Genomic DNA, 17,487 nt, shown 5'->3' on the forward strand with positions numbered 1-17,487 from the left:
TCCATCAGCCTTCAAAGTTAGTTTATTTTAAGGAGAATGAGTCATTTCATTAGCATTCAATATTACTGTGTTTGCAATGTTCCTGTTTTTCCTTACATGTAATTTGAATTTTTATTTTTGAAAAGCATAGGATATTTAGTTTTTATTAATATGAATTTTAAGTCAAAATTGATAATTTGCATGTTAATTCATAAACATAAAATATGCGATAATGTGTGATAGGATAGAAAGGAAATCCTTTCAACATTTTCACCTAGTTTGTTCTATATATGTAAGGATACAGACAGCAACAGGGAGCTCTGTAAGGCTGGCATTCAGATCTTTTTATCTGAAGATAAGTTGGGCTGATTTAATTTCTTTTACATTAATAGTTTGGTATATGCTGTGGTTATCTGTTCAGTCGCCAGTGGAGGAATAGGTAGAAGAAATAGCAATTTTCTACCAAGCTAACATTTTAGATCCATTAGCAGAAGAAAATAATGGCTGTATGATGCTCTTCTTCCTAAGAACTTTATAAGAAAAATTCCAGCGATTCTGTATAATGTTTATGTAGTAGAAAGAGCTCCAGGTTTGAGATCATGGGATAGAAGTTGGAACTGTTCTAATATCTGTAAGGTACATGACCTTTGGCAAGTTGCTTGACCCTTCTGAGCCAGTCTCCTGCTATGAAGGACTATCCATAAATCACAGAGTGGTTGTAAGATTACATTAGGTGACATTGAAAGTGGTTACAATTTTAATACATCTTTATGAAAGGGACTATTTATAATAATTCTCTTGTGTTATTTTCTACAGAAAGTGAGTGAGAAGGTTGGAGGAGCTGAAGGAACCAAGCTCGATGATGACTTCAAAGAGATGGAGAGGGTAAGTCCTCACCACAGTCCTCCCTTTGACACAAAATTACCCACCGTAGAGAGAGGGAAATGGGCTGTGATTCCCTGCGGGTGTCCATTTAGAATACATGATGTTGTTTTTAAAAATACTTTCTGCTTAGTGTAAATTTTAAAACAGAAAATGTGAAGTGTCCTGTGTTACCTTTGGACTGTCCTACAAATAACACCTCAAGGAAGGTGGCATGTCATAACATACTGTTGCAGATTTTTGCATCGCTTTGCCATAATGTATGGATAAGAATAATGTGGACCCGGGGATGAAATTCTGGGGGGTGGGAGCTAGAGAGCAAAAAGGAGAGGTGTGGATATGGTACCACAGATGTTTGGGAAGGGGCGTTTGTGTCCCTTTCTTGCTGTAGAGGATGTTCCTGACAGGATGGTGCCAGCCAGAGGCAGCAGGAAGTAGTAGAAAGAAGGCGGTTTTGGAGCCTGCCTGACCTGCGCCCAAACCCCACCGCCCATTTTGATGTTCATTGCAAAGTCCATGTATTGCTTGGGGCCTTTCTGTGTGTAATGAAAGGAAAGAGAGAATACTAATACCCACTTGGAGCTATTTTATTAAAGATTAAAAATAACATAACTGATTTTAGCACTCTGCCTGGAAGGTTGCAGGTTCTCCATAATAACTCGTTTCATTTCTCTTTGGGATAACCATATTTTTGCTTCACTTTGGGGATGTTCATAGCAAATGATTTTTAGGCTTATGATGAAGAGAGGGTGTGTTGGATTATACACAGAAATATTTCTATTTTCTATTGTTAAATTGCTGGGGAGCAATGGATCTAGAAGTACAAGTCTTGTACTTGAGTAGAAGAGAAGATTCTAAGCCTCTAATACTTGGAAACCACATTTAAGCATTATTGAGAATATTACTTCTGTGCAGTATTGTAACAAAGTGTTTTCACTATATTCTGAATTCTACTGGAAAGTTTTTAGGGGCTTGGTACTTTTCTTAGCCCACATCATTTCCAGTGGGATACCTCAAATTTTGGTGTTCTTGTCATGTGTGTGAAGTACATTCCTAAGTGTTTTTTCACTGTATTTTTAGCCACCTGGATGAAATCCACTGATGAACTCAGCAGACCTTTCTTTCTGTCTTGCTGTGGTTTGAGTTTGAAATGTCTCTCAGAACTCTTGCCCTGAGGGCTTGGTTGCCAGCTCTTGGGTTCTGAGTTCATCCAGTGGACCAGTTCATTGATGAGATCGTAGTTTGGTGGCAGTGGTGGAGGTGATGGGAACAGGGGTGAGCCTAGTGGAGGAAGGAGACGGCGGGGGCATGACCGGGACTTTATGTCTGGTCTGCTACCTCTTCCTGTCTAGCTCTTTCCTTCACTGTCTTCTTTGTGGCTGTCAGGAGATGCGCAACTTTTTTCCACCCTGCTCTTCTGCCATGATGTTTGTCTTAGTTTCTTTTCTCTTGTTGCTGAGACAAAATACCTGACACCCAAAGTTAAAGGGGGAAGGGCTTATTTAGCTCACAGTATGTGGAGGTTTCAGTGCATAATCGGCTGGCTCCAGCGTAGGGTGGCACAGGGCACAGAAGCAACAGTTCATGGCGGCAGAAGACAGCAAAGCAGCAAGAGAGCAGAGAGCGAGAGCGAGCAACCCCTACTCTTGGCTGTAGGGGCTGAGTGCCTAGATCTCTGAGCACTGGACCCAATTCTGAGGAATGAATTCTCTCCGCTGTCATTCTGGAACGTGGTGCTCTAGGGCTCTCTTTTCTCTCTTTCACTTTTGCAATTTTGAGACTGCAAAAGGTGGAGTCCTGCTGCTGCTTGTGATGCCCGCAGGCCATCTCTTCTATTCTCCTGTTCCTTCTCTGCAGTCAGATCTCCTGTGCTCTGTCTTTGCAGTCTACAGCTTTATTGGAGCTTCCTTTTTGGCCAAACTCCCATTTTAAATCACTCTGCTGTGTTCTTGGTCTTGATTCTCAACATAGATTAGGCTAAAAGCCCCCAACAGTAGCCATGCCACTGCCTTAACATTAAACTGCCTTAAAATTTTTTCTACAGGATTAATTAGTCTGCTGCCCTTACTGTCAGTCTCAGGTAAAATCACTGGACATGAGCAAAATGCAGACAAACTTTCTGCCAAGGCATAACACACATCCTCTGGAATCCAACAGCCAGTGCAGTCGTTCTTCCCAGTAGAAACTGGAGCCTGGTCTTTATTGGCTTTCTGGTCTTCTGAGCTCTCATGAGAATCTGCCATAGACAACAGCCTAAGGTGGTCTAGCTCTGCTTTTTCAGTTGGTAGGAAATAACATGCAAGTTGCCAATAGGGAGGGGTCTGGTGAAACGATTATGCATAGTATTTATCTAGCCAGTCATTTTACCAAATTCTTGAGATTAACCTTGCTGATGGCTACCTATTTCTGGTGGAGAAATTTTATGCTTGAGTCCTTACTCTTAGCCAGCAGTCTGGGAAACCAGCCTACTACACCTCACACCCAGCAGCTACTTTCCCTGATGGGACTGAAGCCTGTGTCGGTCCTTATTCCTCATCTTTGCATGGTTATGTATCACCTATCTTCAACCAAAGCTGCGAAGTGCCGATGCTCATTGTTCTGGAAGTAGTACTCTACCCATCCTGCTTTTACAGAATCGGAGTCTCCAGACAGTGAGACACACTCCCGGAATGAGTTGACTTGACCCCTCCATTCACTGAAATAGTAGTATTGGGCCTCCTCATCCCTCATCATGAGCAGCCCTAAGGGTACGTTAATTTGCGTCAGTGTTGGTCTAGGACCAGTCTTGTGTTGTCTTCTCCTACTCCTTTGGGGCTCTTCCCCCCTCACCTCCTGCGAGGGCCTGTAGTGCGCTACCATGATGTGAGATACTAAGCAGTTACTGAGGGGTTTGGAACGAAGCATCAGCGTTTGACATCCGTCCGCCTTAGCAGCAGCCAGGACTTGCTCACTAGGCCCAGACTCACTTTCTGCTTCTTAAAATAAAAAGAATGGCAGATCTGGAGCAGAGTGAAGTTTATCACAGGGCAACTGATTAGACCCTTGCAGACTTATTTTGTGCTGAACTCTTTATTACCTCTCTTACAAACTAAAATAAAAGAGAATGTTGCAAGTATTTCACTTTAAGCACATGTCCACAGATATCCTGTGATGTCTGAAGATAAAGTATAAAATGTGCATTTCCTACTTCATAGAAATTTTCTGAAGCTTGTATTTAAAAACCTAGATATTCCTGTAATAAAGTAAATTTCCGGCTGTTTGAAGAATCGGCTCACATTTGAGTTTTTAAAATATTTATTTATTTATTATAAATGAATTACCCTTTTATTTCTTGGTGAATGATGATGTAATTGCCATTGTCTTACTCTTACAAATGATGCTGTAATAAATATCATTGCTTCCTTCTGTTCTTTTTTTTCCTGTCCCTTCTTTTTTACCCCTCCCCCCATCTCTTGTTCCCCTTCTCACATGATATTTTGTTCCTGTTCCCAATATCTGCTATACATTTTGGTCCCTGCTCACACTTTTGGTTTCTCATACAAGAAAAACAATGCAGTATTTAAACAGGTGTGTCGGATTTTTTTCACTTAAGAGTAAGGTCTCAAGATGCATCCATTTAGCTGGAAATGTCTCAAATTTACCTTTCTTTATGGCAGAGTAGCACTCCATTATATTAAAAAAAAAAAAAAGCACATCTTTTTCATCCATTCGTTGGTTGATGGGCATTTGGGTTATTTACAAACTGGGCTGCTGTGAACATGGGCATGCATGTGTCACTGAGGTCTGATGCTTTAATTCTTTCAGGAACGCAGCCAGAAGGGGAGTAGCTGGGTTTTTAGTTTTTTGAGGATTACCCACAATCATTTTCACAATGGTCGGACCAGTCTGCACTCCCACAGCCGTGGAGAAGGGTTTCTTTCCCCCCACAGCCCCACCGGCATTTGTTATTGGTTGATTTCTTGATGATAGCCATTCTTTCTTGGGTTAGATGGAATCTCAGCATTGTTTTAATTTGCATCTCTCAAATAACCAGAGATGTTGAACATTTTTTTAATATATTGATTTGCCATTTGTATTTTTCATCTAAAAAGTCTCTATTCATTTCAGATGCCCATTTTTGGATTGGGTCTTTAAGTTTGGGGGATCTGATTTTTTTGAATTCTTTATTATTCTAGATATTATTAGTCTTTTGTCTGAGGAACAGCTGGAAAAAATGTCTTTCCACACTGTGGCTGGTGTCTAATTCTGCTGATAGTTTCTTTTGCTTTGTAAAAGCTTTTTAATAAGATGAGATCCCAAGTGTTGATTCTTTGTGATATTCCCTGTTTGATTGGAGTGTTGTTCATAAAGTCTTTGCCTACACCAATGTCTTCAAGAGTTCTGTGTACTCTATCTTCAAGTAGATTTGGTGTTTCTGTTTTCGTATTTAGATCTTTTGATCCATTTCCATTTTAGTGTAGTGCATGGTGAAATAAATGGGTTTAGTTTAAATCTTTAGCATGGGGAAAATTAGTTTTTCTAGCACCATTAAAGAGGCTTTCTTTCATTGAAGGTGTTTGGCTCCTTTGTGAAAGATAAGGTGGCTGAGTATATTTGGAGTTGTTTCTGCAACTTCTAATATGTTCCATTGATCCTTGGGTCTGTTTCTTTTTTTTTTTTTTTTCCTGTATAATTAGTAGCTTTACAGTATAATTTCAAGTCAAGGATTGTGATGCCTCCAGCCTTGCCTTTGTTGCCCAGAATTTTTTTTTTTTTTTTTTTTGTATTCTGGACCCCATTTCCAAATGAATTTTAAGATTATTTTTTCTAATTCTAAGAGATATGGTATTGGTATTTTCATTGGGATGCATTAAAATGGGGTCTTCCATGTAGAGTATCATGTCATCTGCAGATAATGATAATTTTACTTCTTCCTTTCTTGTCCTTATTCCTTTTATTTCTTGCTCTTGTCTAATTGCTCTGGCTAATGTTTCCAGAACATTGAATAGGAGTGGTGATAGTGACATCCTTGCCTTGTTCCTGATTTTAGAGTGAAAGCTTTCAGTTATTGTCCACTCAGTGTGATGTTGGCTGTTGGTTTGTTACATATGACTTTTATCAGATTGAGATAAAGACCATGTATTCAAATTTTCTGTAGGGTTTTTATCTTGAATGGGTGTTGGACTTTGTCTAAAGCTTTTTTGCACCTATTGAGATGATCGTTTGGTTTTTGTCCTAGGCTCTGTTAATAATCTGTATTACATTTACTGATTTTCATATGTTGAACCATCCCTGCATCCCTGGAATGAATTCTGCTTGGTCGTGATGTATATTCTTCTTGATGAGTTGTTGCATCCTGTTTGCCAGTATCTTACTGAGGATATTTGCATGTATGTTCATTAGGGAGACTGGGCTGTAGTTCTCTTTCTTAGTTGGCTCCTTCTCTGGTTTTGGTATCAGGATAATAGTAGCTTCCAGAAATGAATTTGGGAGTATTGCTTCCCTTTCAGTTTTGTTAAGGAGTTGGAGGTGTGGTGAGATTACTTCTTCTCTAAATTTCTTGTAGGAGTCAGGTGTGAATCCGTCAGGACCTGGGTTTTTCTTTGTCAGTAGGTTTTTAATTACATCTTAAATTTCACTGATCGATGTTTTTTTAGAAATTTTTATCTTCTTGATTCATTTGGCAATTCATATATCTCTAGGAATCTGTCCATTTCTTCAGCATTTTCCACCTTTTTAGAAAACAAGTTCTCGAAGTAGGTATAGATGGTTTTCTGGATTTCTGCAAGATCCATTGTGATTTTACTCTTTTCATTCATAATTGTATGGATTTGAGTCTTACCTTTTGGTAATTTTGGCTAAGGGTTTGTCAGCTTTATTTAATCTTTCAAAGAACCATCTTTTTGTACCATTGATTCTTTATATTGTTTTCTAGTCTCCACTGCAATAATTTCTGCTCTGCTCTTTATAATTTTCTCCCTCACACAAGCTTTGGGATTGACCTGCTGTTCTTTTTCTAGATGCTTGAGGGTGAACATTAAGTTGATTATTTGATCTCATTCTGTCTTCCTATTAGGGATATTCACTGCCATAAATTTCCCTCATAGGACTGCTTTCGTTGTGTCCCATAAATTCTGGTATGTTGTATTGGCATTATTATTTAATTGTGAAAACTGTCTAGTTTCTTCTTTAATTTCATCTGTGACGCATTGATTGTTCTGGCAACATATTTAATTTCCTTGTGTTTTTGAAGTTCTTGTGGGGGTGTTTTGCCATTGATTTCCAATTTTATTTCACTATGGCTTGGTAATGTGCATGGGATAATTTCAGTTCCTTTGCATTTACTTAAGCATGGTTTATGAGATAGTTTGTGGTCTACTTTGGAGAAATCCCATGTGCAGCTGAGATGAACGTGTATTCTGATGTTGTGGGGCAGACCACTCTGTAGACATCTACTCAGTCCATTTGTTCAAAAGCGTGGTTCAGTTCTGATGTTTCATAGTTGGTTTTTCTTTTAGTTGATCAGTCTATTTGTGGCAGTGGGGTATTGAGTTTTTACCTAAGTAAATGAAGACTTAGATTTCAGTGCAGTATAAATATTGTTTTATTCCATACATTTTTGCCTTATTTGTGACTATTGTAATTTTTGTATCTTCTCTCCATGCTTTATAGGATTTCTGTGGTAATTGAAAAGCAATTTCTTGGGATTCAGAATTTCACATCTTTTCTCTTGTTAATTTGTCTGTACTTCATAAAAATACTTTAGCTCAGTATTCCCAAGTCTACAGAGGACTACCTTTTCACAGTTGGTTTTCTGATTATCAAACATGAGATAGAGAAACCTTTTTTGGCTGTATTCTCAGAGGTGCAATTAGGCAACAAAATGAAATAAATTAGAGCTCTGCATCAAGCAGCACTGCTGGGAGAAGTGGATATTCCTAGAGGTTGTCTCTCTTAAGGGCAGCCCTAGCTGCGTGCTTGGTAGTAGAATTACAAAGATGCGTAAGAACCATATCTGCCTTCAAGGGGTTTCTAGTTTTGATTGGGACAAGAGGAGGGAAAGGTTCATAAGTCAGGAGTTAAGAGGACATAGCAGTACTTCATGCACTGGGGAGGATTCCCATGGAAGACCTAGGAGAGATGCCTCACCCAGGCTGGGCTGATCAGTGGACGCTTCCTGGAGGAGAGAGTCTGTGCTAAATCCTGAAATCTTCTCTTGTCCCCGCATAACGGGTAACAGTGCTAGCAGAGCAAGTGTCTTTTAGCAGTTAGTGTCCTGGGAAACTCCTTCTGTTGAAACAGCCCTAGGATTGGAAGTGTGTGTGTAGCCATTTAACAAACATTGAATTCTTCTGAAGGGGCAGCTTCAGATTTTAAGAAAAATATGATGAGAAAGAACAAAAAGAATATTGTTCCAAATGAGAGAAAACCAGTGAGGATTGTTGGTGAAGTGGGCTATGGGGAAAAGCTGACGAGACCTTGTGCACGGTCATCACCTTCATATGCTCAGTTACTGAGTTCAGTTCTGCACAACCCCAGAGGTCACTGAATTCCCTGCCACTGCCTGTGTTATAGCATAGTTCCCACAGTTCTCAGAGTTCCTGTCCTGTGAAGCAAATTCGTTCTCTGTTAAGTTTTGTAGCAAGTAATTTGTTACTAACAATAGTACTTTCTGATGATATCACTGTTTTTGTTTTTTATCTTAGTACTGAGGATAGAACTCAGGACCTTTGCAATGAACTACATCCCCAGCCTTTTTTAATTTTTATTTTGAGACAAGGTTTTGCTAAGTCACTAAACTGTCCAGATGAGAACTTGTGGTTCTCCTGCCTCAGCTTCCCAGAGTATTTGGATCACAGTACAGGCAGGCATACACAGTATAGGCATACTCCCAGTTTACTGGTGCCACTCTGACTTGGGCTGCAGCAGTGTGTGTCAAATGGGAGAGAAAGGAGTGAAGATCCAGCCAGCATGCACAGAGTAACATAACTCCCTGGTGATAAATGGTGCCTGCCATGTAGTGGGTGTCTGCTTCCCGGGGTGGTGGTGAAGGAGATGTGATCCGTGGGCTAAGGGACTCTCCAGCTGTTGTAGAGCTGTGAGGACAGCTGAAAGCCAAGCAGGGTCAGCCTTAAAGACGCCTTTCTGGTTGGTCTGAAATTCCATGCAGACAGCTTCCTGTAGGTTACACTGTCGTGGTTACTTTTCTCTCCTTGCTCAGACAAAATACCCGGTGCCCAGAATTAAGGAAGGAAAGGTTTATTTAGCTCACAGTTGGTGGAGGTTTCAGTCCATAATCCGCTGGCACCAAGGCAGGGTGGCATGGCCCAGGGCAACAGTTCAAGGCAGCAGAAGACAGCAAAAGCAGCAAGAGAAAAAGTGGGGAGCAAGCTTCTTTCCCTCCCTTGTATTGTCAGCAGGCAGTCGCCCCAACCCGCCTGGGCTGGTGCAAAACGCACACCATCTCCCTGCCCTCCTCTTGCACAGCATGAGGATGTTTACAAGTGAGGATGTTTACAAAGTGAGGACCTTGGCCCCCTGCTGGTTGCTTAGTTAAACTTCTAAACTTCTCAAGTTGACACAACGTATCACCCTATATATATATAGATATATATACATGTTTATAGTTTATTTCCAGGCTGAATCCCAAGAACACTGCAAAACAATAACTGTAATAATGCATTAGGATAATCTCAGTTTCATACTTTATTTACATTTTTTTTCAAAATGTTGCTTGTCGTTGGCTCCCTTCTGCAATCCCAGGCAAGGTTAATTAAAGATAGATGCTTTAGAGTTCATAAGAATACATGATGTAATTTAGGATGCATCAAAACTTCCATACTTCAAGTAATTGAAAAATTTGGAAACGGAGGGAAAGAACAGCTGTATGACATAAGTTCAAAGTTAAACTATGTTGCTCTTAGTTGGGAGTAAGCTCTTGCTTATAAGTGATCTATGTATATACCTTCGTCAGGTTAACTTTATCAGGCCTGGTAATGGAAGAATATGTACTAGGTATTTCCAGTTTGGATTTATAAATAGCTTTTGTAGCAAGTCCCTTAAGCAAGGCACAGTCAGGATATTAGCAGGTTATGGCTCTCGGCTTACTTGTGGCTGACATAGCACAGTTTAGCTGAATGTTGTTGATGGTAGAAGTAGAAGGAAATTAGAAGTTAATAAGCCTCCTGCTAACAGATGACTTGGAGAGTAGCAGGTAGTCCTGAGACAACTCAGTTGCGATGCTCTTGGTTAGAACTACTACCCTGAGAACTACTTTACCTCCCATACTAACACTAGCTGCGTAACCTTAGGGAGCTCATTTCCCTCCTGGCCTCAATTTCACATTTAAAAACTGAAGACGTTGGGCTAGTTGTGCTGCTGGTCTCTTCCTGTTACATTCTTTAACTCTGCCAAATGATTATCTGCCAGAGTTGAAGCAAGAGCAAGGGCTTAGCGAACAAATTTGCTGAAAGCTGTTCCCTGTTGAGTGCACATCACGAAAATATTTACGCAGAGCGTGCTCTACAGTGATGCCTGGGCTAGGTAACCAGAGGTGGTGAAGGAGTCTTCCTGAGTGAGCACAAAGGCTATAAACGTGTGGGTGACACTGACTCCTTTGTAGGGGCCTTGGGTCAAGGTGCGGGTGACACTGGGGTAGTCTGTATTGTCAGTTGTCCTTTAGAATAGACTCCCACTGGGGACCAAACACAAACTGTAATATTGTATCTCCCAGGTCTCCAGCTGACTTTTTAAAATACGAGTCAGTTGAAAGGACTAGACACAGGATTCACCCATGGGTATATCCAAAATAAGATACTTTTAATGTTAATTTTATGAACTTTTAAATTCATAAGAAAAATGTGTTGCTTTATTTAGCCCCATAATAGCAAACATACCAGTCATATGATTCCCATGGCACAGGAAACTTTTTTTTTTAAGCTTTAAAATTTTTTTATTTTAAAGAGAGAAAAAAAAAGAAAAACAGTGCAGAGTTTCAAAGCAGGATAAGGAATAAACAATGGTTAATGTACTGCATATTGTTGTCTTCAAAGTCGTTGCTCAGATTACAAGATATAGGCAAACAAAATTAATCAACTAACATAAGCACAAACTGATCTTTTCAATGAAATTAGCAGTATAATTATGTTAGCTATCGTTTGTGTGTGTGTGTGTGGGGGGGAGGTATTCTTTTCCCTTCCTTCTTTTTTTTCACTTTGCCTATCCCAGTTGTTCTTGAAAGAGGAAACTATTAAGTATTGAAAAGTTAAAATCTTTGTTTTTTTGGTTTGTGTTATTTTTTGAGACAGGGTCTTGATTTGTAGCCTAGCTTGGTTTTAAACTCACAGTAATCCTCTTGCCTCAGCCTCCTGAGTACTGGGATTACAGGTGTGAGTCACATACCCAGCTGAAAAATTAAAATGTTTAATGACTAGATCGCGGAAGAGAATGCGCTTACTACATACAAAGTTGATTTTATATGTGGGTGCTAGAAATTATGGAAATTTCTTAGATTTCAAAGAGAAGCCCTTAAACTCCATTAAAACAAAACCACAAACAAACAGTAATTCTTATGAATTTAATTGCTATCTGAATTTGACTGTTAAATGAATAACCTTCAGAAATCTTGTATCATCTATTGCATACACATACAGAGGAGGCATTTATTTCCATCAGTGACTTGCCCTGTAGCTTAAATGAGTGGCTGAACATACCGATAAGAACAGGGTTCCATAGTGAAGGTAAATAGGACCTAAGTGCATTATGCAACTCCTGTCTTCTGTCTCAGGGAGAAGGGCCTGGCAGGGAGGGTGTGGCAAACCGCTGTGGGCAGTCGTCCACCAGTCACACTTTTTCAAGATAGACTGCGACACCAAGATTTTTTTTACAATTTACCAACTATTCAAGGGTTGACTACAACTGTATGCTGAAGGTTTTAAGTCCTTAGCATGTTCTCAGACGTTAAATAACTTTATCTCATGCCTTGTTCTTTAGGTGGCAAAACCTGCCACCATGCCTGGCCTGCTGTCATCATCCAGAAATTGCTTCTGGGGGCAAAATGTGTTTGACTGCCTCCACCTTATTTTTACCCGAAGATAATTAATGTACGTTCAAATAAATAGTAGGAAATGACCAGCTTCCTTCTGGGGTGAGTGGACTTTTCAGATCTTGATAGACAGCCGCTGAGTGTGAAGTCATTATTCCCCAAAGGTTCCACAAAGCCCCTCCCTTTCTCTTACGGGACTTGTCACCGCTTTGTTGCCTGTCTGGTGGTTGTGTACAGACTCAGGAGAAGCGAAAGGCGCTAAAGCTAATGACTTTGGCACTTAGAATGTTTGTTTTGTCATTTCAGAAAGTGGATGTTACCAGCAGGGCTGTGATGGAGATAATGACAAAGACAATCGAATACCTTCAGCCCAATCCAGGTAAGGGCTGTCTTCCACAGGAAACCTTAGCTTCTCTGGGATGGACATGTCAGGCTTGGTGAGCATCTGCTTCCACAGTCCACGTCACTGGAGGTTCAGTGACTTCGCTTTGAGGTGTAAGGTGGGGTATTTGTAGAAACTCATAACGAAGTAACTGGAGCATCTGTATCGTTTTAGCCAATCGTAGTATATTTAGCAGCATGTGTGTACAGGTTGGGTGGCATATTAAGATAAGATGTAACAATTCCATAAGGTGTGAAAAAGTAGAGATGAAGAGTGTTTGTGAAATACGAGGGGGTCTTTTCTGATATGGAATTAAGTTTGTCCTTGGTTCTGATTCTTTCCCATACGTGTCACAGGTGAGAATTTTTTCATGCTAACCTGTTACACTCTAAGAGAAAGGCATTGCAATAGAAATAATAGACGTATGCCTTGAAAAGAGAACCAGGTAAAACTGTGGCTATACCCTGAGCCCCAGGGAGCGAACACAACAGCCTGTACTGTAGGCCTCTTACCCTTCCTGTAGTTATCCGGGCCTCACTGCAGGGTGCAGGGACTTCAGCCAAGACCAGGTGTATTGAAGTGAGGTAGATAAAAATGAGGAAAAATGCTTATTCCTGAGACCAGTTTTTTGGGAGTTTCAGATGTGGGCAACTGCTTAGTCCCAGTAAGTGTGAATATTGAAGCTCCGTGGGAAGAGGTAAGAGGAAGGTGTGAGGTAAGAGGAGGCCGGGGAGTGCAGAGCGAGGCGGGCAGCTCTCCGCTGCCTTCCCCTGCTGGCTGAAGCTTTGTTCGCTTGTGACAGCACAGCTGCTGTTTTGAAGATGAGTCTGTTTTTTTCCGTCCTTCTTAAAAACATTCTAGGTGACATTATGCCAGGGAGGACAGTGTGGTAAGGTAAAGGAATTTAACTGACAGTAGACCAGATACATTTTCAGATGGTCATTAGCAAATGAGGTAAAGAATAACAGAATCAAGTTTCTGACTTTTACCCACGGCATTCTTCATAATGTTTATGTTCCTCAGAGATGCAAAGCTCTCTGGGACGCACTTTTATTTCTTACTATTTAAATGGCTGTGACAGGTCGAGTTTTGAAAAGAGAGCTACTTGCTGTGCTTACAAGTAACCACTGTGTAGGGCCAACGGGGTTTTCTCTGTATCTTTGAAGTATGCACAGTTTCTTGGGATTCACATACAAGTTGTGCCACTAAGTCACTGTTGCAAATCTGAGCTTAGGACTAGGCAGAGAAAAAAGTGCTCACTGAGTGCTAGAGCACATTCAGTGGTATAATGGCTGTGCACACTGTCACTTCTCTAAAAGTAACCATTTTTCTTAACATAAAACACAGCTGAACAAGCCATAGTGTAAACACAGGGGCTGAGATTCCGTTGTACCGTGAACTCTCTGTGGAGGCTCGTCAGCTTTCCTGAGGGTAATGGGTTACGCTCCACCACAGGTAGGTGTAGCGAGTCGGGCAGTTGTCCACCCCGTGTCGGCTCTACTCAGAGCCTCACAATGTGACGTTAACTGAAAACTGGGTTTTTGCAAACGTCATTAGTTAAGGATCTTGAGATGAGCTCAGCTTGGATTTGCAGTAGGCTCTAAATGCACGGCTGGTGTCCTTATCAGAGGAGGAGAGGAGATAAACATAGGAAGACGCGTGCTGGAGGGATGAGAAGAGGATGCAGGGGAACGCCGGGAGCTGGAAGGTCTGGGAGAACCAAGGAGGGAGTTGACCATGGAGCCTCTGCAAGGAAGCAACCCTGCTGACACCTAATTTCAGAAGTCTGCCGTTCTGACCAATGAGAAAATATTCTATTGCTTTGAGCTACCCAGTTTGTGGTATCAATTTGAAATGATTAGATCTAGAAAATGAATGTTGTAGTACACCCCCATTTTGTAAAGGAGAAAAACAAGGGCCAGGGAAATGAGGAAGGGATGAAGCCAAGACTGGAGCCCAGGTCTAGCCGCTTCCTCAGTCCCTGAACTTCCTGTTGCAGGGGCCCTGCCCCGGAGCAGAACGGCTTTCGTTTCGTTCAGGTGTAAAGGGTCTTTCACTTTCCGAGTGGGTACTGTAGAAACTCAGAAGGGGAACATGGTGAGACTTATTTTTATTTTGATAAAAAGAATAAAGGAGGAAATAATTGGGAGAGATCTACATAAATGTTTGGAAATGACATATTTGGATTAGTTACCAGTATAATAGTTTTATTCCATGAGGAGTGTGATTAGTATGTGTTAGTAGGTACTAACAGAAATAAAAACTGAGAAAAAGTTTAAAAGTAGTTTTAAAATTCTTTGGGACTTGAATGGACATCTGTGACCAAGGAGAACAATTAATGGTATCATTAGGCAATCCCGGATGGATTTCAGGAAAACAGTTGTATCGGGGCAGTGCACAACTGTATACAAATCAGCGTCAAAACCAGAGAGTTCAGAGCAAAACAAAATTTGTACCAGCTGTATTTGTTGGCTCATGGTCGAGAAGATTTAGTGCCTCTGTGGATTTCTGCTGTGAGAGTAGACATGGCATAGAGCTCTTGGGAGGTGGCTGCTCAAGTCCACTGGCTGCTCAGAACCCATGAGCCCTTGTGAAGTGGCACAAGAATTTGGAAAATTCCTAGAGGCAATCGGTCCTCGATCCAAGTAGATCAAAGGGAATATTTCCCAACTAGTGCATACTTTAACCACATTCAACCATAGCGAATACTTTAACCACTCAGCCTTTCAGGGAGAACGTCTGGGCCAGGCAGTCTGGAGGGAGGAGGACTTGTTCTGAATAAGCAAGATACAGCTTAGTTCAGAACATGGACTAATGCCAAATACAAATTTGCATAGACAGGCCAGTAGAATCACTGGAAAGCAATGATTGGGAGGTAGCTTGAGAGTACCCTGTGTTAGATTAGTATTCTAGGATGTTGGCTGGGTCTCAGATCTTACGTTTTGGAGCTTACACATATTTTATATTCTTAAAACTGAGTTCCAGTTGAAATGATGACCAAAGAGATTTTGATTAATTTTCACATATACACACTTATAGTTTGAAGGTTGCACATTCACTTTTGTTTACCTCCAGAGTGATTTAAAAAGGCAAATCTGATCACATTATCTTGCATAAAACCCTCGGTGGTTTTTCATGCTTTTAGGATTAAGTTTTAAATTTTCAACATGGCTGAAAGGGCCCTCTGCCAGCCTGAGTGTACCATACCCGTCTTAGTTACTTTTCTCATTGCTGAGGCCAAATACTGGGCACCCAGAGTTAGAGGAGAAAAGGTTTCTTTTGGCTCACAGTTCGTAGAGGTTTCCAAGTTTTACAGTTGGCTGGCTCCAAGGCGGGGTGGCATGGCAGAGGGGCATTATAGAGGATAAATAGTCCGTAGCAAGCAGGCAGGCAAGAGCAAGAAAGGGACCTTGGCAGCTTCTTTCTGCCCCTTTTATATTCTATCTAGGCTATTGGGATTAGGCGGTGCCAAACAGTGGGTCAGTTTTATCACACACCCTTAAGTCCAGCATTACACACTTTAGGTCCAGCCACCTCTGAAAAAGCCCCACCTCTGACTGCATGAAGCTTTGAGGGGTCGTCTAGACACAAATCAGTAACAGTACCCTACCTTGTTAGATTCAGGCCTCTGTCAGATCTAACACGAAGGCCATGTAGAAGCCTTTCCTGGCCCCTGTCAGTGTATTCCTCATAGTCCTAGCTGCTTCTTAGTAATGGCATGTGTCACACTTGTTGAAATATGTACCATAATATGCTTGGTTTTGTTTCCCCTCCCCTGAGGACAGGACTGTGTCTGTCTTACTGCTACATCCCTACCCCCCAGCTCAGTTCTAGGCAGCCAATAAGCTTTTAGATGTTTGCACACATAAATATGAGGCACAGTTGACAGCAAATATAATAAAACTGTTTTTGCAAAGAAGAGAAAGAGAAAGCTTTCCTTTCCCTAAAATGATCATTTCCACATATGTAACCAGCATTTTCTTTATTGCAAAAGTCAATTCTGGCTGTGGTGGGAATAAATGTAAGACCAGGATGGGGCCCAGCCCTTCAGGAATCTTAGGCGTCTAATAGCACAAGTTATATGCATTCTGAGGAGAGTAGTTTAGAGAGCTTATTTCTAAAGATTTTTTCTGACAATTCTAGCTAACTGATGAGATAGGGCAGGAGGAGTGGGCTCATAGGCCTGAAGTTCTGCTCTATGAGGTGGGGCCTTTGACAGTGTGGAACAGAGCTGTAAAGTCTTCCAGCTTAGAGTGCAAAATGCCTATGACTGGAGCAGCACAGCCAGGGCAGATTTCCAGGATGCTTGGATAAAAAATAGTCTTTTTAAATTGAGGTTTTGACTTATAAAAACATAGAAGTGTACACATTGAGGTGCCATATAATGTTTTAGTACATCCACTGTATAATATTGAAATCAGGTTAAACATGTCTGTCTACACAAATATTTATCATTTCTTTATGGTGAAAACATTCTGAATCCTTTTAGCTTTTTTAATTATACAGAACAAATCTGTAGTCACTCTACTGCACAAAAGGTGATACACCAGAACTTCTCACACCTGTCTAACTGTAACTTCGTACCTGTCACCCAACGTTTCTCCATCCCTGCCTCCTTCTCCTCCAGCCTCTGGTCATCACCACTCTGCCCTCAACTTCTAGATCATTTATTTCTGTATTAGCCCTGTAAGTCAGATCATACGGCACCCATCTTCCTGTGCCTGGCTTTTCTCATTCACATCATCACCTCAGGCTCACCCCTGTTGTTGCAGACAGTGTTCGATTGTGTACGTGTACTGTTCACCCCTTGATGGAGACTTAGGTTGTTTCACTTCTCAGGTATTGTTAGTAGTGATGCAGTGACATGGCAGTGCAGACATATATCCTTGACGCGCCGATTCCACTTCCTCCCGAAGTATATCTACCCGTGGGATCCGTGCCTCACCTGGTAGTTCTATTTTTTTTTTTTTTTTTTTTGCGGCATCTGCATGCTGTTTTCCAGGAGAGCTGTGCTGATTCACCTTCTCAGCAACAGCAGGCATGGGTGCTCTTGTTAGAAAAGGAACAGTCTGAGCATGAAAAGCATTGTGCACACACTCCACAGTAGGAGTGGTAAGCCCGTGGTACCCGAGGGCTCAGGTCACCGTAAGCCCGTGGTGCCCGAGAGCTCAGGTCACCGTAAGCCCGTGGTGCCCGAGGGCTCAGGTCACCGTAAGCCCGT

At 41.3% G+C, this 17,487-nt stretch overlaps 1 protein-coding gene across 1 annotated transcript in view; it reads left to right on the plus strand.

Moving 5' to 3' along the window:
* Positions 1-795: 795 nt before the first annotated feature.
* Sh3gl2 (SH3-domain GRB2-like 2) overlaps positions 796-17,487 on the plus strand; it is a 48,594-nt gene continuing 31,902 nt past the window's right edge. Inside the window, exons 1-2 of the mRNA XM_013516394.1 lie at positions 796-864; positions 12,191-12,263. Of these exons, the coding sequence (XP_013371848.1) occupies positions 856-864; positions 12,191-12,263 (82 nt within the window). The 5' untranslated portion in view covers positions 796-855. The remainder of the gene's footprint in view (positions 865-12,190; positions 12,264-17,487) is intronic.

This window comes from Chinchilla lanigera, unplaced genomic scaffold (genome assembly GCF_000276665.1).
Source record: "Chinchilla lanigera isolate Chin_1 unplaced genomic scaffold, ChiLan1.0 scaffold00033, whole genome shotgun sequence".
Classification (NCBI taxonomy): Eukaryota; Metazoa; Chordata; class Mammalia; order Rodentia; family Chinchillidae; genus Chinchilla; species Chinchilla lanigera.